Source organism: Canis lupus, chromosome X, assembly GCF_003254725.2.
Source record: "Canis lupus dingo isolate Sandy chromosome X, ASM325472v2, whole genome shotgun sequence".
NCBI lineage: Eukaryota > Metazoa > Chordata > Mammalia > Carnivora > Canidae > Canis > Canis lupus.
The window spans coordinates 54,414,075-54,436,694 of NC_064281.1; the positions used below are offsets into that span (position 1 = coordinate 54,414,075).

Genomic DNA, 22,620 nt, shown 5'->3' on the forward strand with positions numbered 1-22,620 from the left:
GACCAAGGCACCTACTTCAGAGAGCACAACTGAAGGAAGGAGGTCTGAAGATCCTGTCAGAACATATTACATCCTCTCTGTGTCCCAGACCACACACACCCCCATCCCCATACCTTAGGTCTTTTCCTGTAACTGCCTGTCCAGTAAGCTCTAGAGGTCCGCAAAAAAGAATCATTGTCCTGAGCCAGAGACATAGCATGGAAGTACCCTCAGCCTGATACTGTGGCATCATCTGTAACAGACATTCCAGGCCTGAGCCCAGAACAGCTTGGGGAGACCCAGCCTCCAGCTCCCCATGATGTATCCTTCCACTTTGCAGATGAGGAGACAGTGCTCAAGGAGTTCGAGTTAGCTAACCCAAGGTCACCCAACTATAGAAAGGTTACTTGAACATTCAAAGGGCTGTTGACAAGATATTATGCTGTAAGCTTTCTTTTAAACACAGAGATGCCATGAAATTTAGGGCAGAGGTTGCTCAAGGATAGGAAATGGGCAAAATTATCAGAGGAGAATAATTGTAGGGTAGCTGTCCAACTTACAAAGGTCAATCACATTCAGTACAATCAATCTTCCCGGTAGCCTCTGAGGTAAGCAGGGGAGGAATCCTTGGTCCTGTTTTATAGGGGAGGAAGCTCAGGCTAAGAGATGACAGATTGCTCCATGTCACAGGGCTTGAAGCCCCAAGAGCCTGAGCCCCAAGTGTGCTGGATCTCAAGGCACCCAGTCCTACGGGAGCCTTGATGCCAAAAGATGGGGCTGCTTGAGAGTAGAGAAGCAGAGCCATGAACACGGATTCTGGGCCCTTAAAACATGAGCTGTACCACAAGCAGTATCCAAAGAGAAGCTTTTTATTCTGTCCATTGTTTTCCTCAGCACTGCTGCTGAGTGATCATAGGTGAGGGAGACTTCAGGATACCTCTCGCCTAGGGCTTTCCCTGCCTTTTGGGTCTACTTCTCTTGCAGCCCCAAGGTAAAAGCAGAGAAGAGCTGGAAGCAGGAGAGAGATGAAGGAAGAAGAGGGGTCTAGAGAATAGCCAAATGGACAGCCAGCCCTCCTCATACTGAGGACTGGCCAAATCAGGAGCAGGAGGCTCAGAGGTGACTTTTGTCCTCCCATTTCACAGGTTCTGTGCCTTCCAGCCAGGCTGCTGAGAAGCTGCTGGCGATGTCTGTCAAACTATCACCAGTTCCTGGGTCTCCGAGATGCCAAACTTGGCCTTATGCTGGTCATACAGTTTGCGTAGGGCATCGATATAGAGCACGTGGTATTTAGCCACAGTCTCCTGGCTCGGGTTCTCAATCTTGGGCAATGGTAGAGGCTTCCCAACTGCCAGAGGAGACAGAGAGGGAAAAGGGAAAAGCATCAGAACAGCTCACTTCCTGGACTAGGCCTCAGCCCTCAAGCCCAGATTTTCCCCATCCTTCCCCTCACCATGCCCCTCATCCTAGCCAGCCTCTCCGCCTCTGGACACAGCCAGAGCCAAGGTGCAGCCTCAGAACTGGATCCTGTATCCTAGACATGGCTGCCAGTGGAAGGGCTCACTCACCAACAGTGGTTACAGGACGAGCATAGGGCAGTAAGCCCCAGGAGTTCTCCGTGAAGCCACGCCCATAGAAAGCACAAGGGTAGATGTGTACCATACGCTGCACCCACTTCTGGAAGCAATTCACCAAGCCCCCTGGAGTGAAAATGTGCTGATTGTAGAGGTCTGTCTCCCCAAAAGCATAGGCAGGAATTAGAGGCACTCTGCAGAGGAAAGACATATCCTTTGATAGCCACTCTGACTACCAGCAGTCCCTGGGTGGGTCTTCCCATAGGCTTCTCAGCCCATGACTTAGCTGGGCCTAGGTCCAGATGAAGTTGAGGACCCTGTTGTCTACCCCAGGCTGCTTGTGGGGGTGAAGTAGCAACAAGCGAAAGGAAGAGAGTCCCAGACCCTCCTGTGAACCCACGGGTCTAAAACACTAGAAGAGAAGACCCAAGGGCCATTTCATTTCACTTTCTCCCCTTTAACCCACACAGTAATTTTGGTTCTCCCTGACATGAGCTTGCAGCCAGTCACCTTTGATGGAGGGACCAGCCCAGATGAGAGGCTAGCATGAGGGAGAAGAGCTGAGGGCTAGCCCTCTAGCCCTGTCTCATAAGCAGAAATGCCTCTAGGACCCCATCCAGGCTTTCCTCCAACACAAAAGCAGCTTTCTACCCCCCAATTCTAGATATCCTTTCCTCAAAACCCCTTACTCCTTATGTGATGGGCTTTTGGAACCCCTCTCCCCATTCTGGACCAGAGCTCTCCTTACCCATGCTGAAGGGCCATGCGTACAAAGCCAGTCCGATTCTTCAAGACCAGGGTGGTAGAGCCTGGCAGGCTGTATCTGCATTCAGCCAGGCCACCAACCACCACAATCAGCATGTTGCCTGTGCCTTTATGTGTGAGCAGAAAGTCCATGGAGGCTCGGCTCACAGAGCAGGCCCCTGGTGGGCAGAAAACACCAAAAGCTCATTGGCCATTACCCAAGCCTCTTAACTTTCCTCCCTATCTCTTCAAAGGATGGGAGAGCCTCATGTCAGGCAGGTGAGCCTAAGGTAGCCTTTTAAGACCAGAAAGGACCACCAAGTTGGCCTTGCTCTCACCCATTCCCCCAACACTTTTCCCTCAGGGAGCCATGTTTCCTTTGTCCTCATGTCCTAGGAGCTAACTCACCTGAAGACATGACATACTCTCTGAGCAACGGCACCCAGAAAAAAGCTCCCAGTGTGAGAATATAAGGGGTGATACCAGGAAAGATCTTGGAGAAGCCTGAGGTGTCCGTGGCAAAGTGGCCAAAGCATGAGTGGGACAAGAGCCCATGAGGGTGGCACGCAAGGATGTAGTTGTGGCTGGGGGAGATATCATGAGTCTTCAAAAGCTGTGGAGGAGAGTGGAGTCAGAAGGGGGATAGCCAAGGAAGAGTACTCCTCTTCTGGCCAGAGACCTGGAAGGGAAAGGGCTGCCATGTCCAGCTATGTGGATTGGGTAACACACAGCTCCAGGGGGCATCAGTCACATGGGTCTCAATGGAAATGATGTCCCCAACCTCCACCCTGGCCCAACTGCTGGCATTGGAGTTGGAGTTGGGGCTGGGCCCGGGACCCAAGTGGGGACCTAGGGCTACTTACCTTGAGGGGAAAGTAATCACAATACTGTTTCCACAGGCACCAATTCCTCACACAGGCAAGCCGGCGGCCACCTGAATACAGAGCCAACATAGCCAGGTTTTGCCCACCCCCGTTGTCTTCTTCAGACCCCCTTTGGGCCAGCCACAAGGTGGCTCCTCACCCCCTGCTGTCTCCTGGCCTTGTAACTGGCAACCAGGATGAGCTATGTCACATCAGGGCCAATTTAGGATGGGCCTAGCTTTCTGCCTTACTAGCTGCTTTTCCCCTAACCCACTCCAGTTCTGATCTGGGCCTTCCTGGCATTTGGAAAAGGCCCCTTCCCTCAGCTTCTCTAACCCAGGGATGAACAGGTTAAAAATCTGCCTGGGAATTGGCCAGAGCCTCTCAGGACTATAAGAAAAGAGCATGTGATGGCTGGCAACCCAGCCTCAGAGGGGCCCTTACCTCGCTCTGGGGTCTTCCAGTCAAAAGCCAGCCAGGTGAGAATGAGCGCAGTGACAGGCCAGTATGGGGTGAACACCACCAGGTAGAGGTTGACAAAGATTACGGTGATTACTGGAGGGAGGCCAGCTCAGAGTTAATGACTTGTGAGCACACTTGCCCTCCCTCTGGGGTCTCTCCACCCCAAGGTTGTACACACTCTCACCCATGCTCACTTAACACTCTCACTTCCTCACCCTAGCACGTGGTATGCATGCCCACATCCCCTACTCCATCTCCTCTCTGTCCTTGGGAACCTGTTTCTGATCTGGAAAGCAAGATGTTTTCCTCTCAAGGTGTGCACCATGCAGCAAGCCCTCTACTCCCCAGGAACTGCTCAAGCACTGCTCTGGGCTGTGTTCAATGGCAAGGAGCCAATGATGGGTCACTCTGATCTGGCTGTTGGAGGTTGGGAGTCCTGGCAAGACAGCCAGGAACAGATTTCCTCCAGCTCACATTTTCCTGTCCAGATCTTCACTGTGAGGCATCAGTGGAGGGAATACCAGAGAGAGTACCCAACTTCCGCCAGGCTGGGAGCACACAAGTTGGCAAATGAGAAACAAAGGATGATGCAAGCTGGGACAGAATAAGGTACTGGGCTGTGTCAAGCCCCAGTAAGAGAGGAGCATTGTAGGGTAGTTAGGATGGACTTAATGGAGATGAGTCCTAGGGAGCCACACTCAGAGTTATTACGGAACTCGGTTTTAGAAGAGCTGTGATTAAGACTGTGTGAGAGAGGAACGCCTAGGTGGCCCAGTGGTTTTTTAAAAAAAAAGACTGTGAGAGAAAGTGGGTAAAAGTAAAGGCTAGAAAAGACAGAACACACTTCTAATTGAGCATGGCAGATGGAAGAAAGTTTTCATCTTGACTCCTTGCCAAGGCCTCATGAAAATTACCATAAGAACATTTTAAGGGGCACCTGGGTGGCTCAGTCGGTTAGGCATCTGCCTTCAACTCAAGTCATGATCCTAGGGTCCAGGGATCGAGCCCAACGTTGGACTCCCTGCTCAGTGAGGAGCCTGTTTCTCCCTCTCCCTATGCTCTTCCCCCTACTCATGCTCATGCTCTTTCTCTTGCTCTCAAATAAATTTTTTTTTTATTTTTTAAAAGACTATTTATTTATCCATGAGAGACACAGAAAGAGAGGAAGAGACATAGGCAGAGAAAGAAATAGGCTCCCTGCGGGGAGCCTGATGCAGGACTTGATCCCAGGACCCTGGGATCACGACCTGAGCCAAAGGCAGGTGCTCAACCACGGGGCCACCTAGGCGTTCCTCTCTCACACAGCCACCCAGGTGCCCCAATAAAATCTTTTTTAAAAAATAACATATTAAAATCTATAGCTCTTCAATGAAAAAAAGAATTAGAGAGATACCAACAGTGGACAAGAGATACCAACAAAATGTTTGCATGCTGGAAAGCAGATGAAGGAGGGAGTAACTGGCTTTGAACAGAGAAAACAAACCTGGTTACCCACCAGGGGAATGGCTACAAGAGCAAGCCTGCTTGTGCTGGAGAATCTAGGAAAGACTCGGAATCTGGAGCCACCAGGTGTGACAAGAAGCAGTGTGAGGCACGGGGCTTGATTGAAAGTCTATCAAAGAGGCAGTCAGAGCTCCAGGTGCACCCCCTTCCCCTATACAGCTGGACAATGGGAGGACCACTCTCTGAAAAAAAACTGAACCAAAGAGACTAGACTCAGATGCTTACACAAGGGACAGCTAAGGCACTCTACATGGCAGCCAAATTATTAATCAAGCATGAAAGTAGGATAAAGACAACCTCAGACATCCAGTCTCAGATGGTTTGTCTCCCGTGTTGCTTTTTCAGGAAACTCCTGGAGGGTGTGCCCCATCAGGATAAGGAAGTAAACCAAGACAGAGGAAGGTATGGGATGGGGGGAGAGGAGCCAATGAAGGAAGGAAGTAACCAGGGCAAGCACTATGGTGAAGCAAGCAAGGTGCCTATGGGACAACATTTAAGAAAACACTCTCAGGGTCAAGCAAGTACTAACCCAACACTTGCACAACCTGGAGAGTGAACAGCTTCTTAAATTGTGCACCTGTGGTGCTTCAAGGGCCCCAGAGGTGAGAGCTGTAAGAAGACCTAATTGTGTAACAGGAGGATGCCAGGCTCTAGTAGTGATGTCCTCCAGAAAATAGTGCAGGAGGGGAGAGGACCTATAGGTTCCTAATACCTATAGGTATTATAGGTATTAGGAGAGATTAATATGTCTGTGGATAGTTTGCAGATGAATTGGTGTAGCTAAGAGACATCCGATAGATAAAACAATTTTAAAATGAGGCGACCATGAGTTCCAGGGAAAACAAAAGGCTGTACCAGCAAGGAAATACGCTCTCAGTACACAAAATGGCTCCACTATGGATATTCCTAGTCACAGTCAAGCATTTAATCCCAACCTGTGCTATAACCATCTTGAAATGATGGAGGAAGAGGAAAGATCTAGCAATAGTGTATAGAGTCAAAATCTCATCTTCTGTATTAGCAAGTCAGTGATGACATCTAAAGCTGTTAAATCAGAAATACTATAGTAATCTTTAGAAATGTTAAGTAGTGGGATCCCTGGGTGGCGCAGCGGTTTGGCGCCTGCCTTTGGCCCGGGGCGCAATCCTGGAGACCCGGGATCAAGTCCCACGTGGGGCTCCCGGTGCATGGAGCCTGCTTCTCTCTCTGCCTCTCTCTCTCTCTTTCACTGTGTGCCTATCATAAATAAATTAAATTAAAAAAATTTAAAAAAAAAGAAATGTTAAGTAGTAAAATGTAGACACAGGATATCAACACCAGAGGAAAGAGCTAACAATGTTGAATGTGGCTGCTTCTATGGAAGAGATCTAAGCCAGCAGTTTTAGGATTTTGATATGCTCCTTATAAGACTATTCAAGGGGCGGGGGGCAGGGCAAGATGGAGGAGTAGGGTCCCCAGGTCACCTGTCCCCACCAACTTACCTAGATAACTTTCAAATCACCCTGAAAACCTATGAATTCGACCTGAGATTTAAAGAGAGAACAGCTGGAATGCTACAGAGAGAAGAGTTTTTGCTTCTATCAAGGTAGGAAGGAGGAAAAAAAATAAAAAAGAATAAAGTCGGGGAGGGGCCCCCATGGGGTGCCAGGCTAGAGCCGAGCCCGAGAGCCTCCCGGAGGGGAAAGCCCACCCTCCAAAAGCGGGAACTTTAAAAATCCGCACGGGCTTCTTCCTGGAGGGAAGGTGCTTAGCTGGGAACTCGGGCAGGATCCCAAGAGGGGCAGTGGAGCCTCCAGTCTCCTGGGGTCACTAACAGAGGAAGTGCGCCCGGGAGAGAGCGAGGTAAAGGGCTGGAGCGCGCGCCCGGGGGGGGCCTCGGGAGCAGCTCAGGCGGCGGCTGCGGGCAGAGGGGGCTGATACCTGCTGCCTTGGGGAGCCGTGCACCGGGAGCGCGATTCCAGCAGCACTGGCCAGGAGCCCAGGACTCTGAGTGGACACAGCCCAGGATCCTGTGCTCCCCCGGGCCAGGTGGAGGCACGGAGGGCACAGGACAGCGAGGACGCTCCTGGCACCAGGCACCCCAAGCTGTGCAGATCAGTGCCCCCCACCCTGGGAGCATCAAGTCCAGTGCAGACTGGGAGACTGCAGTAGTTAGTTAGGGAGCTGACTCCAGGGCTGGAGAGCTGGCCACCGCCACTGTGGTTGTTCCTCCTTGTATCACCCTGTGCCTGGGAGGGGCGGGGCCGCCAGGGAACAGGGGCCTCACCGGGTAAACAGCTCCCACTGAGCCCTGCACCTGGCAGGGGGCGGGGCAGCTCAGGTGCACACACCTGAGAATCGGCACAGCAGGCTCCTCCCCCAGAAGACCAGCTGGAAGGACAGTGGAAGAGCAAGTTCTTGGCAGAGCAGCGCTGGAAAGCCACGGGGGAAGTCGAGGGATTTACAGTATATAGAACCAGAGAATACCCCTCCTTGTTTTTCTTTTTCTTTTTTTTTCTCTTCCTTTTTCCATTACAACTCATTTTTAGTCACTCTGCACTGAGCAAAATGACTAGAAAGAAGAACTCACCACAAAAGAAAGAATCAGAAACAGGACTCTCTGCCACAGACTTCCAGAATTTGGATTACAATTCGATGTCAGAAAGCCAATTCAGAAGCACAATTATAAAGCTACTGGTGGCTCTGGAAAAAAGCATAAAGGATTCAAGAGACTACATGACTGCAGAATTTAGATCTAATCAGGCCGAAATTAAAAATCAATTAAATGAGATGCAATCCAAACTGGAGGTGCTAACGACGAGGGTTAATGAGGTAGAAGAAAGAGTGAGTAACATAGAAGACAAGTTGATGGCAAGGAAGGAAGCTGAGGAAAAAAGAGAAAAACAATTAAAAGACCATGAGGAAAGGTTAAGAGAAATAAATCACAGCCTCAGAAGTAAAAATCTACATTTAATTAGGGTTCCAGAGGGCACTGAAAGGGACACAGGACAAGAAAGCATATTTGAACAAATCATAGCTGAGAACTTCCCTAATTTGGGGAGGGAAACAGGCATTCAGATCCAGGAGATAGAGAGGTCCCCACAAAATTAATAAAAACCGTTCAACACCTCGACATTTAATAGTGAAACTTGCACATTCCAAAGATAAACAGAAAATCCTTAAAGCAGCGAGAGACAAGAGATCACTAACTTCTATGGTGAGAAATATTAGATTAACAGTAGACCTCTCCACAGAGACCTGGCAGACCACAAAGGACTGGCAGGATATATTCAGGGTCCTAATGATAGAAACATGTAGCCAAGAATACTTTACCCAGCAAGCTCTCATTCAGAATAGAAGGAGAGATAAAGAGCTTCCAAGATAGGCAGAAACTGAAAAAACATGTTGCCACCAAACCAGCTCTGCAAGAAATATTAAGGGGGACTCTGTAAAAAAAAAAGAGGACACCCAAAGAAATAATCCACAAAAACAGGGACAGAATAGGTATCATAATGACACTAAATTCATATCTTTCAATAGTAACTCTGAACGTGAATGGGCTTAATGATCCCATCAAAAGACACAGGATTTCAGACTGGATAAAAAAACAAGACCCACCTATTTGCTGTCTACAAGAGACTCATTTTAGACCTAAGGACACCTCCAGCCTGAAAATGAAATGGTGGAGAACCATTTACCATTCAAATGGTCCTCAAAAGAAAGCTGGGGTAGCCATCCTCATATCAGATAAAGTTTACCCCAAAGACTGTAGTAAGAGATGAAGAGGGACACTATCATAATTAATGGATCTATCCAACAAGAGGACTTAACAATCATGAATATTTATGCCCTGAATGTGGGAGCTGCCACGTATATCAATCAATTAATAACCAAAGTAAAGACATACTTAGATAATAATACACTGAGACTGGGAGACTACAACACGGCGCTTTTTGCAAATGACTGATATTCTAAGCACAACATTTCCAAAGAAACAAGAGCTTTGATACGTGGACCAGATGGATTTCACAGATATTTATAGAACTTTACATCCAAACGCAACTGAATATACATTCTTCTCAAGTGCACATGGAACTTTCTCCAGAAGAGACCACATATTGGGTCACAAATCAGGTCTCATCTGATACCAAAAGATTGGGATTGCCCCCTGCATATTTTCAGACCATAATGCTTTGAAACTTGAACTCAATCACAAGAAGAAATTTGGAAGAATTTCAAACACGTGAAGGTTAAAGAGCATCCTGCTAAAAGATGGAAGGGTCAACAAGGAAATTAGAGAAGAATTAAAAAGATTCAGGAAACAAATGAGAATGAAGATGCAACCATTCAAAATCTTTGGGATACAGCAAAAGCAGTTCCAAGAGGGAAATGCATCCCAATACAAGCATCCCTCAAAAAAATTGGAAAAAACTTGAATAACCAAGCTAACCTTGCACCTAAAGAACTGGACAAAGAACAGCAAGTAAAACCTACACCAAGCAGAAGAGAGTTAATAAAGATTCGAGCAGAACTGAATGAAATAGAGACCATAAGAACTGTGGAACAGATCAACAAAACCAGGAGTTGGTTCTTTGAAAGAATTAATAAGTTAGATAAACCATTAGCCAGCCTTATTAAAAACAAAAGAGAATAGACTCTAATTAGTAAAATCACGAATGAAAAAGGAGAGATCACAACCAATACCAAGGAAATACAAATGATTTTAAAAACATATTATGAGCAGCTATACGCCAATAAATTAGGCAATCTAGAAGAAATGGATGCATTTCTGGAAAACCACAAACTACCAACACTGGAACAGGAAGAAATAGAAAACCTGAACAGGCCAATAACCAGGGAGGAAATTGAAGCAGTCGTCAAAAACCTCCCAAGACACAAAAGTCCAGGGCCAGATGGCTTCCCGGGGGAATTCTATCAAACGTTTAAAGAAGAAACAATACTTATTCTACTAAAGCTGTTCCAAAAGATAGAAAGGGAAGGAATACTTCCAAACTTCTTCTATGAGGCCAGCATCACCATAATTCCAAAACCAGACAAAGACCCCTCCAAAAAGGAGAATTATAGACCAATATCCCTGATGAACACAGATGCAACAATTCTCAACAAGATACTAGCCAATAGGATCCAACAATACATTAAGAAGATTAATCACCATGACCAAGTGGGATTTATCCCTGGGATGCAAGGCTGGTTCAACACTCGTAAAGCAATCAATGTGATAGATCATATCAACAAGAGAAAAAAACAAGAACCATATGACCCTCTCAATAGATGCAGAGAAAGCATTTGACAAAACACAGCATCCATTCCTGATCAAAACTCTTCAGAGTGTAGGGATAGAGGGAACTTTTCCTCAGCATCTTAAAAGCCATTTGAGAAAAGCCCACAGCCAATATCATTCTCAGTGGGGAAACACTGGGAGCCTTTCCCCTAAGATCAGGACCACTACAGGGATGTCCACTCTCACCACTGCTATTCAACATAGTACTAGAAGTCCTAGCCTCAGCAATCAGGCAACAGAAAGAAATAAGGCATTCAAATTAGCAAAGAAGAAGTCAAACTCTCCCTCTTCGCAGATGGCATGATACTGTCCATAGAAGACCCAAAAGACTCCACCCAAGATTGCTAGAACTCATACAGCAATTCGGCAGTGTGGCAGGATACAAAATCAATGCCCAGAAATCAGTGGCATTTCTAGACTAACAATGAGACTGAAGAAAGAGAAATGAAGGAGTCAATCCCATTTACAATTGCACCCAAAAGCATAAGATACCTAGGAATAAACCTCACTAAAGAGGTAAAGGATCTATACCCTAAAAACTACAGGACACTTCTGAAAGAAATTGAGGAAGACACAGAGAGATGGAAAAATATTCCATGCTCATGGATTGGAAGAATTAATAGTGTGAAAATGTCAATGCTACCCAGGGCAATTTACACGTTTAATGCAATCCCTATCAAAATACCATGGACTTTCTTCAGAGAGTTGGAACAAGTCATCTTAAGATTTGTGTAGAATCAGAAAGAACCCCGAATAGCCAGGGGAATATTGAAAAAGAAAACCAGAGCCGGGGGCATCACAATGCCGGATTTCAGGTTGTACTACAAAGCTGTGGTCAAAGACAGTGTGGTACTGGCACAAAACAGACACATAGATCAGTGGAACAGAATAGAGAACCCAGACACGGGCCCTCAACTCTATGGTCAACTAATATTCGGCCAAAGCAAGAAAGACTATCCCCTGGAAAAAGGACAGTCTCTTCAATAAATGGTGCTGGGAAAATTGGACATCCACATGCAGAAGAATGAAACTAGACCACTCTCTTGCACCATACACAGAGATAAACTCAAAATGGATGAAATATCTAAACATGAGACAAGAATCCATCAAAATCGTAGAGGAGAATACAGGCTTGAACTTGGCCACAGCAACTTCTTGCAAGATACATCCATGAAGGCAAGAGAAACAAAAGCAAAAATGAATTATTGCGACTTAATCAAGATAAAAAGCTTCTGCACAGGGGATCCCTGGGTGGCTCAGCGGTTTAGTCCCTGCTTTCGGCCCAGGGCGTGATCCTGGAGTCCCGGGATCGAGTTCCACATCAGGCTCCCTGCATGGAGCCTGCTTCTCCCTCTGCCTGTGTCTCTGCCTCTCTCTCTCTCACACTCTGTCTCTCGTGAATAAATAAATAAAATCTTTTTTTTAAAAAAGCTTCTGCACTGCAAAAGAAAAAGTCAACAAAACTAAAAGACAAGCTACAGAGTGGGAGAGGATATTTGTAAATAAATCAGATAAATCAGATAAAGGGCTAGTATCCAAGATCTATAAATAACTTATTAAACTCAACAGCAAAGAAACAATTCAAAATGAAATGGGCAAAAGACATGAACAGAAATTTCACCAAAAAAGACATAGACATGGCCAACAAGCACATGAGAAAATGCTCCGCATCGCTGGCCATCAGGGAAATACAAATCAAAACCACAATGAGAGCCCACCTCACACCAGTGAGAATGGGGAAAATTAACAAGACAGGAAAAAACAAATGTTGGAGAGGATGTGGAGAAAGGGGAACCCTCTTGCACTGTTGGTGGGAATGTGAACTGGTGCAGCCACTCTGGAAAACTGTGTAGAGGTTCCTCAAAGAGTTAAAAATAGACCTGCCCTACGACCCTGCAATTGCACTGTTGGGGATTTACCACAAAGATACAGATGCAATGAAACGCCGGGACACCTGCACCCCGATGTTTCTAGCAGCAATGGCCACGATAGCCAAACTGTGGAAGGAGCCTCGGTGTCCAACGAAAGATGAATGGATAAAGAAGATGTGGTCTATGTATACAATGGAATATTACTCAGCTATTAGAAATGACAAACACCCACCATTTGCTTCAACGTGGATAGAACAAGAGGGTATTATGCTGAGTGAAGTTAAGTCAATCGGAGAAGGACAAACATTATATGTTCTCATTCATTTGGGAAATATAAAAAATAGTGAAAGGGAATAAAGGGGAAAGGAGAGAAAAAGAGTGGGAAATATCAGTGAGGGTGACAGAACATGAAGACTCCTAACTCTGGGAAATGAACTAGGGGTGGTAGAAGGGGAGGTGGGCGCGGGGTGGGGGTGACTGGGTGATGGGCACTGAGGAGGGCACTTGATGGGATGAGCACTGGGTGTTATGCTGTATGTTGGCAAATCGAACTCCAATAAAAAATATACAAAAACAAACAAACAAACAAAAAAGACTATTCAAGGGTGCCTGAGTGGCTTATCAGTTACACATCTACTTTTGGCTTGGGTTGTGATCCCATGGTCCTGGGATCAAGCCCTGCATCAGGCTCCCTGCTTGATGCGGAGCCTTCTTCTCCTTTTCCCACTGTCTGCTGCTCCCCTGCTTGTGTGCTTGCTCTCTGTCAAATAAATAAACAAAATTTTTATTTAAAAAAGGACTATTCGACTTTTTCAAGAAATCTAGAGAGGCGTAAGTCTAGGCCAAACGAAACCTCTCTGTTTCCATGAGGCTTTCCTCAACTCAGACAGTGTTGGGGACATCTTGTGAGGTGACATGTCCTCAGGCAGAGCGCCTGGGCAGTGAGATGCATCCTGATCTGCCATTTACCGTGAGTGTGATCTCAGACAAGTCACTGGACTTCTGCCAAGTGGAACTCACACTACCAACATCTGCCTTACCATGAGGGTCTTTTCTCAAGGCCCTTAGGGTCCAAAGACATGATTCCATGCACAGGGTGAAGGGCTTGGAAGGCTCCAAGGGGCCATGTGCCCCATGTGAGCTGGCAAGGGGAGGAGGAGCAGCGGAAACCCCATCTCCTGAAGCGCCAGCCTAGAGCCCTTCTGGCTGCTCTGTACTCCCTGTCTGTACACCCCACAGTCAGACCCTAACAAGAGCTTCCTGAGACTGTTTTCTCCCTGTACTCATGTTCCTTTTGGCCACCCTCCTCCTTCAGCCTCCTCTGCTCCACCTGCCCCTCTGCCAGCTCACACTGGGCCCTAAGCCCTCAGTTTTGCCTCTCCTGTTTCTCTCACTCATATGTCCTCATCACCAAGCCACGTTAATTCTATTCCAATTCTGTAAACTCTCCTTTCCCTCCCTCTTGTCTTCATCCTGATTGCTACCAGTCTGCTCCTAATCACCACATTTCTCACCCAGATGATTGCAACAGCCTCTTCCCGTAACTGATTCTCTATACAGAGCAAGAGTGATCTCTTGAAAATGCAAATCTTTTTAAAAATATTTTATTTATTTGACAGAGACAAAGAGAGCAGGTAAAGGGGCAGAGGGAGGGGGAGAAGCAGACTACCCATTGAGCCGGGAGCCTGACTCGGGGCTCAATCCTAGGACCCCGGGATCATGACCTGAGCCAAAAGCAGACACTTAACTAACTGAGCCACAAAGGCATTCCTTAAAAATACAAATCTGATGCTGTTGCCCTGTCCCAAACCCTATCATGGCTCCACATGGCCCTCAGGAAAAAAATCCAAACTCTTTTCTTACTTTACAGTGCCCTGCACAATGGTCCCCAGACTGCTTCTCCAACATCCTCTTTCTTGTCTCCCATCCATTTACTTGTTATGTATTGAGCACCAATTCTGTGCCTCTCACTCCTCATCCTATTTAACTACTGGCAGCTCCTTGAATGCTTTATGATCTCCCTCATCCTACCCTTGTCGCATGCTACCCACTCTCTGCCCCGAACACTCCTCCTTCTTCACCTATTTCCTATGTGCCCTGCAAGAGTCAACTCATTCAAAAGGCAAAAAACAGGCAAAAATCATGAATGGGCAGTTAACAGAAATTTAAAATGTGGCAATTATGAATTAGAGCACACTCTGGCCTAGCATATGCTCCAGGAGCATGTCCAGACCAAACCTCCCAGATCAGCAGTGAATGAGTTGATGCAAGAGGTAGGGAAAAGACCTCATGGCCTGGAATCAGGCCTTCATGGGCTCAACTCCCAGGCCAGCTCCTCTGCTTCCTAAGTTGTGTGATCTCGGACAGACCACTTAGACTACATGCACCTCAGTGTCCGTACAATGGGGGTCATTAGCTCAGAACAGTGTCTGACACACACCCAAAAAAAAGGGTGCAATTAATGTTAGCTAATATTATGAATGTTAGCACTCATTATGTGTGTGTAGCTATTAGTAAATATCATTATGCATAATGATAGCTTCTACCTCATAAGGCTGGCAGGAGGCTATGATGAAAGATGAAATAGTAGATGTGAAAATATCTGATACAAAATACCTAATACATATGAATTCCTTTCTGCTGGCCTCTTTTTAGCTCTTATTGCTAATCATTCCTAGGGTAACATGGCTCTTTTTCAGCACAGAAGGATGCTGGTGCCCACTCCAGGCAGGCCTCTGAGCCTCCCATTCACTGTCCTCTAGCCCACTCCTCCTATTCACTGGCAAGCCCCAGATTCCTAAGGCCTACCTGCATTCTTCCTTCCCAGATATCTGACAAGGTAATTTGGTTCATACCCTTGCCTCCTCTAGTACTCACCTAGATCCCTCTGTCAAAAGAATTTTTTTCCAGTTCTCCCCACCCCCCAAAACACACACACAGGGCTGCTTTGCTTTAGCACCTAGTGGTAGACAGTGGTCAGCCTATATGTAACTTTCACATAGTCTTTGTGGTGTAGACGGTAAGGGGAATTGGTTGAATAAATGGATGAATTGCTCTGGGCAAGAGGCTTTCAGAGGCTCCATCTGGCCCCTCAGATGCTCTGTTCAAGGGCATGAGGTTGTAACTAAGTCCTTTTCCTTGGGTAGCTTCAATGGAACTGCTCCCCACCTTCCCAAAACATACCCTGCATGCCCCCGTGTAGACCCAGGAGGGCTCAGCACACACATCTGCATCAAGGCTCACTTGCACACATGCATATGCACCCCTGCATAGGCACACACCTGTATACACACACATGTCATCATGTACACTCAGAGATTCCAGGAGTACCATGCCTAGGAAAGTCAGGTGAGAGGCAAAAGTGACCAGTCATCCAAATCTGCCTGGAACAACCCAGGTTTTGGCATTCAAAACCCTGTTAAACCCTAAAACTTCTCCGTCCCAGGCATACCAGGGCAGTTGGTCACCCTACAGAAGGCTGAAGACTCACCAATAATAAAGGCACTTAGGGCCCACTGGAACACAGCAAAAACCTCCATGGCAGTCTTAAGGTCCTTCTTGGAAGGCAAAGGCATCATGCTTAGGGTCTCAGGGGCTCCAGGTAAGTGCTGTTCCTTGGCTTCCCAGCTCCTATTGCTTAGGAGCCTTCGAGGGTTCCTCTCTTCATGCTTTCTTCTCCAGCCTCCAGCTAGACTCCACCCCCACCCCACCCCCACCCCTGCACATGACAGCAGGGACACATGTTGCCTCTGCTTGCCCAGCTACTTACAGCTGTCTACCCACTTGCACTTTTACCCACTTAAGCACAGCCTAGGCTGAGATTGTGACACCCCCTGGCACACCTGCGTAGAGAAACACGGATGAATCTCTGGTGTGGGAAGTGAGTGGGGGCGGGCTTGGGGCTGATGTGAGGCCTCCAGAGCCAGGGTAGAAGAGGGGAGAGGCAGGCAGCGAGGTGTGCACCCTACCACCACCAGGTGGCCACCACGTCTGTTTCTGTGTGTATGGTCTCTAAGGGACAATGCACTTGCAGGGGAGGATAGAGGAGGTCATAGGTTGTGTGTAGAAATACCTTTGGTCACTTGCTCAGTCCTAGAGAACTTACTACTCCCCGTGAACAGACATCAGATGTAGGTTTATGAACATAATTTTTGTTGTTGAATGAATAAATAAATCTAAGTATAGATCAAATTATTCTGTGTACATGAAATTCCAGAACAGGCAAAAGCTAATCTATAGTGAAAAAATCAGAGAGCAGTGGTTGCCTCTGCTAGGAAGGGGCGTGGTGAAAATCTGGGGGATGACAATGATGTTCTCTATCTTGATAGAGCTTTGAGTTACGCAGGTCAAAAACTCATTTGTCATAGCTCAGCAAATGTACACTGAACACGCGCATTTCTCTACATTCTACCTAAAAAGCAAAGAGGGGATGCCTGGGTGGCTCAGCAGTTGAGCGCCTGCCTTTGGTCCAGGGCTTGGTCCTGGAGTCCCGGGATCAAGTCCCACGTCGGGCTCCCTGCATGGAGCCTGCTCCTCCCTCTGCCTGTGTCTCTGCCTCTCCCTCTCTGTCTCTCATGAATAAATAAAAAATAAATAAATAAAAATTTAAAAAATTTTAAAAAGCAAATAAATGTTGAATTCTCGTTAATGCTGAAGTATTTAGGGGAAAAGAATACTGATAGCTACAATTTACTCTGAGATGCCTGTAAGATGTAATTGATGGATGGACAGAGAAATACATTCATAGATAGATGTACTATAAATCAAATGTAGCAATATATAATTTGTAAAATCTAGGTGTTGGGTGTTCACTGTGCAATTCTTTCAACTATTCTGTAGGTTTGAAATATTTTATAATAGAATTTTACCCAAAAAGGTGCCTCAAAGTCAAAGTAAAAACTTAATTTTATTTAAAAAGTGTGATCTGTCCATGCCTGGATACATGTGACTTTTGCATGTGTGTATAGATATACAAAGGGAAAAATATCTAGTTGTCAACTTACAATTATATATCCACATCAGTAGGCTGCATCTCCAAGCATGTGTCTGTGTGCTCTAGGGATGTGTGACTGTGAAAGCATCCAGGTCCAGCCAGGTGTGTGCTGTGGGCCAAGTGGATGAAATTGTGAAAGATTGGAAGGGTTTCGTAATGCCACATATAATTACTGGAGGCATAGTTTTTTTTTGCCAGGGACTGTTCTAGGCAGCTGGGTTAGATCAGTGAGCAAAACATATTTTAAAAATTCATGCTTTTGTGAAGTTTACATTCTGGTAGGCAAAAACAGATGATTGAAATTAATTAATTATATCATGTGTTATAAGAGGGTAGGTGCTATGAGAAAAGAAAAAGAGTTTGAACAGAGTAAGAAGGATCCAGAGTGCTGGTCAGGGTGGGGGAAGAATTAGGTAGGGAGAGCAAGCTTTACAATTTTAAAAGGGAAGGCCACATCAAAAAAGTGACATTTGGGCAAAGGCTCAAAAGAGATGAGGAAGTGAGCCATGTGGATGTCTAAACTGAGAATGTTCCAGGCAGAGGGCACAGCCATTGCACAGACCCTAAGGTGTGGTTTGTCCGACAGGTTTGAGGAGCAGAAGACTTCAGCTGGGTGAAGAGAGAAGAGGAGGAAGGAGAAGCCAGAGTTTGGTAGGGCCAGGTGGTAGGCAGACTTGGCCTTTTACTTTGACTTAAATGGGGGGGCCATTGTGAGGTTTTGAGTGACAGATTCAGAAAAAGAAACAGTATTGCCTTATGGTTTTAAAAGGCCAGTGAAGAAGGAGGAGACTTTTGAAGGGCTAGAGCAGTAATCCATGCAACAGAAGATGGTAGCTCAGGCCAGGTTGGTGGTATTCACGAGGATGAGAAGTGGCTGGATTCTGGATGTCTCTTCTGAAGTAGAGGCTCCATGCAGGCACTGTCCTCTCTGAAGCTCAGATGCCTCTACGGGGGAGTCCCATTGGTGAACACCCACCACAGGCCCCACCTTGGCCTGGGCACCTTCCTTGCATTCAGCCTTGTCCCATCCAGTCTTGCAGGAAATATGTGGAGGATATTAGGTACAGCTCACCTCCTTGGCTGGAATGGTGATTCCATGAAGGGGCTAGTAGGAATCGAGGCTACAAAGGGCAGCAGAGCCAATCTTCAAAAGAGTCTGGATGCAGAGACAGAAGTTTGGTCTTAATCCTGTGGGCACTGAGGAGGCAAGATCAGCTTCCGAGCAGGGATGGCGACTTGTGCCAAATGCTCCATGAGAATGAGTGTAGGGCATGGGGCAACTGTCAGGGCCCAGGGTCCCAGATGCTCCCGTGACTGATTCACAGGCTTACCCGTCTGTCCTTTCCAATGCAGACTTGTAGTACCAGCTCTACATCCCTGAAGAGTAAGCTGATTGGTTCACAGGGACCTTCCCCAGCCCAGAAAGGTCTGCTGGCCTAAATCTCTCTCTTAATTGAACTGACTTTATTGTTTGGGATAGAAGCATCCCACTGTTTATTTAGGCCCCTATTGGGGAATCTTTCTAAGACTATCCCCTATTGGGGAGCAAAGTCCCATGAATGTTGAACAGAGGTGAGAGGCAAGGGATGGAGAAGGCCTGACAGGAAATAGTCCAGCCTGGGCCTTTGGCATGGAGGTGTGGGGGAAAAGGAGTCACAGGTGAGGACCAAGGTTCTGACTCCATCCCTGGGTGGATCGTGAGGACGGGGAATATGGGAGGAGGAGCACTTCTTGCAGGGTGGATGGAGCACATTATGGCCTCCACTGAGCCACTCCTGAGGAGGTCGTCATTCACAGCAAGCCTGGCCCTGGGATTCATTTTGTTAGCCCTGTGCATCTGTCCATCAATCCTGACTCCTTACCCTCCCAACCTGGTCTGGGAGCTCTCAGGTTTTGCAGAAACCAGATGGGACTGAGTCTTACTGTTCTCATATGCCTGGCTCCTGACACAAGCCACACCATAAGCATATACCAACATTTGTTATAAAAATGCCCAAGTGGGTCGAAGCTCGACCTGTGTGGAAGGCACCAGGCAAATCTTTGGGGTTCAGTATTCTCAAAAGTAAATAAGAGATGAGTACTCCCCCTTGGACTTGTGAGAATACAGACAAGTGACTGATGGCCAATCACTTTGTGAACTGTGAAATGGTGTCTACATGTCGGTTGCTGCTGTCACTATGGTTGAGAGGAGTGGAGAGGGGAGGGCAGGGCACTGAGGAAAGCTCAGAGTTCAGCTGGGCTTGCCCTGGGATGCACTTTTCTCCAAGCAGTGTTACTTCGGAGAAAAGATGTCAGAAATTCAAGAGCAGATTCAATAACAGTTTGAGCATTTGGAATATTCTAGAAGCTCTCACTCTCCATATGCACACAGAAGGCCATGTGCCCAGTTGATGTATCAGCAGCATGCACCCCACCATCCTAACAACCAAAGAGAGAAATAGTCTAGACTATTTGGGAGCTTCCAGTCCTCAGTCCTACACCCTCCATCATGTCCCCACCTTATCCTTTCAAAAATCTCTGGAAATTCTGAGGCTCAGAGACTGTCAGAGGTGGGGGCTCTCTGAGTTCCAAATTCCAAGCCACCCAAGGAGGGCTCCCTACGGCCTTCACTGAGCCCCCTGCCAAAGAAATCCTTCTTCCTGCTCTCAGAAGCAGGTCCAACTCCCCACTAGTCCTATTCTAGGCCTCTGGAAGCAGACAAAAAATAAAGTCAGTCCTTCCCTTAACAGCAGTTTTCACTTCACCCAGGTAGGTTACCAGATAAAATACAGGATGCTCCTTAAATTTGAATTTCATGGTGGCAAAGAATGATGTTTAAGTAGAGATATGTCCCAAATATTGCATGGGACATACCTCTACTAAAACATTATTTGTTGTTTATCTGAAAGTCAAATTTAATTGAGTCCCTTATGTTTCTTTACTAATTTTGGCAGCCTCCTAACCCAGGATCGCATGGTTGGCAGTTGGCGTACTGTGACAGCCACAACCAAACCTTGTCTACCACATCCAGAGAAGAGAACCCACTCAGTGGTCCAGGAGGTCTGTGTGTCACCATAGATTTCTCGGCTGCCCCAGAAATCAGGTTAATGGTCAGTCAAATTCTCTCAAAGGTATTGCCACTATGCTAGGGGATTTTCCAATTTTATTTTATCTGCATTCAATTAATTAACATATAGTGTATTATCAGTTTCAGAGGTAGAGATAAGTAATTCATCAGTTGTATATAACACCCAGTGCTCATTCCATCACATGTCCTTAATGCCCGTCACCCAATTACCCCATTCCCCCACTCCCTTTCCCTCCAGCAACCCTCAGTTTGTTTCCTATAGTTAAGAGTCTCTTTCAGTTTGTCTCCCTCTCTGCTTTTGTTGTTTTATTTTTGCCTCCTTATGCTCCTCTGTTTTGTTTCTTAAATTCCACATGTGAGTGAAATCATATGATAATTGTCTTTCTCTGATTGACTTATTTCGCTTAGCATATTATGCATCTTCTGCTCCAGTTCCATCCACATCATTGCAAATGATAAGATTTCATTTTTTGGTGGCTGAGTATTATTCCATTGTATATAAATACTACTTCTTCTTTATCCATTCATCTGTTGATGGACATCTGGGCTCTTTCCTTAGTCTGACTATTGTGAATCTTGCCACTATAAACATTAGGGTACAGGTGCCCATTTGGATCACTACATTTGTATCTTTGTGGTAAATACCCAGTAGTGCAATTGCAAGGTTGTAGGGTTTTTAACTATTTTTAACTTTTTGAGGAACCTCCATACTGTTTTCCAGAGTGGCTGTGCCAGCTTGCATTCCCACCAACGACATAAGAGGGTCCTCCTTTCTCCACATCCTCACCAACATTTGTCATTTCTTGACTTAATTTTATGTAGCTAGGGGATTTTTCCTATACGCCTCACACTCACCCCCATTTCACCTATCTCTTCTGCTTGCTGGGCAAGTCTTTTAGCCATTCTGGCTCAAGTGCCAACTTTCCCTTTCTGTCATCTGGCAAACTAGGAATGATCAGGGGATAAGAGGCCTGACCAAGAAACCAGAATATAAGGTTAGTGATGGAGGACAGGAAAGGCCAAGACTCAGGCAGCTTGAAGGTGCCAGAGCCAATCTTTAATGCCTCAGAGCATTGGAGATAGCCACCCTCCTCTGCCCTGGGGAGCCACGGCAATCTTTCTTTCCTATTTCCAAACAGCCCCAATATTTGTGGCTCCACATGGCCATTTCTCCCAGATGACTCACCCTACCTCTTACCTTATGCCACTGGTGACAGTAATGAGTTTCAAACTCTACCATATGTATTCATGCAATCCCTTAGCAGATGTGGAAGGGAGACAGGAGAAGCTACTCTGAGTATAGAGACCATTGATGAGGAGGAACAAAGGGAGAAACAGCCTAGTCAAGAGTGAGATTGGGAACCTCTATCCAAAAGCTCAGCTTCAATTTTGCATGTCATTCTATAGTTACTTGTTGTTGTTGATTTTGTCTGTCTTTCCCTACTTGACCATAAGCTCCTTGAGGTTAGGGACCTTTGTCTATTTCCTTCACTGCTATATCCACAGTGAACAATACCTGGCATGTAGTAGGACAGACAAATGGTGACCGAATGAATTAATCCATTCATTCAAAACAAGTGAAGGGTAAGAACACGGTCAGGAACAAGGGGGTCAGTACAGAAACCAAGCAGGAACAGGGCAGGAAACTCATGTGACCTTCGATCCTTAAGGGCTAGGTGGGAGGAGGGGGAAAGTGTAAATCCTCAGTGATGAGTTAAAAAACCCTCAGTGACAGCTTCCCTATTGTCCAATCTCGCATAACTCCTTACACATTCCAACACCTATAACCCAGTGAGGTAATCCCTCATCAGCAAGTGTTGGGGAAAGAGTAATTCTCCAAATGTTCAGGACTTGTGAGCCCTGGACAAGATGAAATAATTTCTTCATGTTCTCTCTCTTTACACTGAAATATTGTAATAACAAATATAATGGCTTGTGTGTGACAGTTTCTCAACAGCTCTTAAGCTCACTGGAATGCTCCCTCTGATGTGAGCTGGGAACCCAGTCCAGACAGACACTCAGGGACCATTAAACTCCAAACTAATAAGGAAGCAGATTACCATGGAAACTGGCATCTCTGGTGGCCTCTAGAGGGGAGGAGAAATGGGGGTGGTGAAGCGGAAAGGGGGGGTGTAAGAGAGTGGAGTGGGGAGAAGAAGCTGGGGGGTAGGGACTAAGGTACGGTAGAGGGAAGAAACTGCTGTTTATTACTATCTTCCTTGGTGCCAGGCACTGAGCTGGGTCCTTGACATACATTTGATCATCACAGCCCCTGTGAGATAG

At 46.4% G+C, this 22,620-nt stretch overlaps 1 protein-coding gene across 1 annotated transcript; it reads right to left on the bottom strand.

Annotated features, from left to right (window-relative positions):
- Positions 1 to 830: 830 nt before the first annotated feature.
- AWAT2 (acyl-CoA wax alcohol acyltransferase 2) lies at positions 831 to 15,954 on the bottom strand. Its single transcript, XM_025466280.2, has 7 exons — positions 15,768 to 15,954; positions 3,605 to 3,715; positions 3,161 to 3,231; positions 2,706 to 2,910; positions 2,302 to 2,476; positions 1,548 to 1,747; positions 831 to 1,327 (listed from the first exon to the last, which is right to left on the bottom strand). Exons 1-7 carry the CDS (start codon positions 15,853 to 15,855, stop codon positions 1,173 to 1,175), a joined length of 1,005 nt encoding a protein of 334 aa, XP_025322065.2. The 5' UTR covers positions 15,856 to 15,954; the 3' UTR covers positions 831 to 1,172.
- Positions 15,955 to 22,620: the final 6,666 nt, after the last annotated feature.

Coding starts and splice junctions, on each gene's coding strand:
- AWAT2 (XM_025466280.2), bottom strand. CDS start 15,855: ATGATGCCTTTGCCTTCCAAGAAGGACCTTAAGACTGCCATGGAGGTT. Junction 2,477..2,705: donor AGAGTATGTCATGTCTTCAG/GTGAGTTAGCTC, acceptor TCTGCCCACCAG/GGGCCTGCTCTGTGAGCCGA. Junction 1,328..1,547: donor TCGTCCTGTAACCACTGTTG/GTGAGTGAGCCC, acceptor CTCCTCTGGCAG/TTGGGAAGCCTCTACCATTG.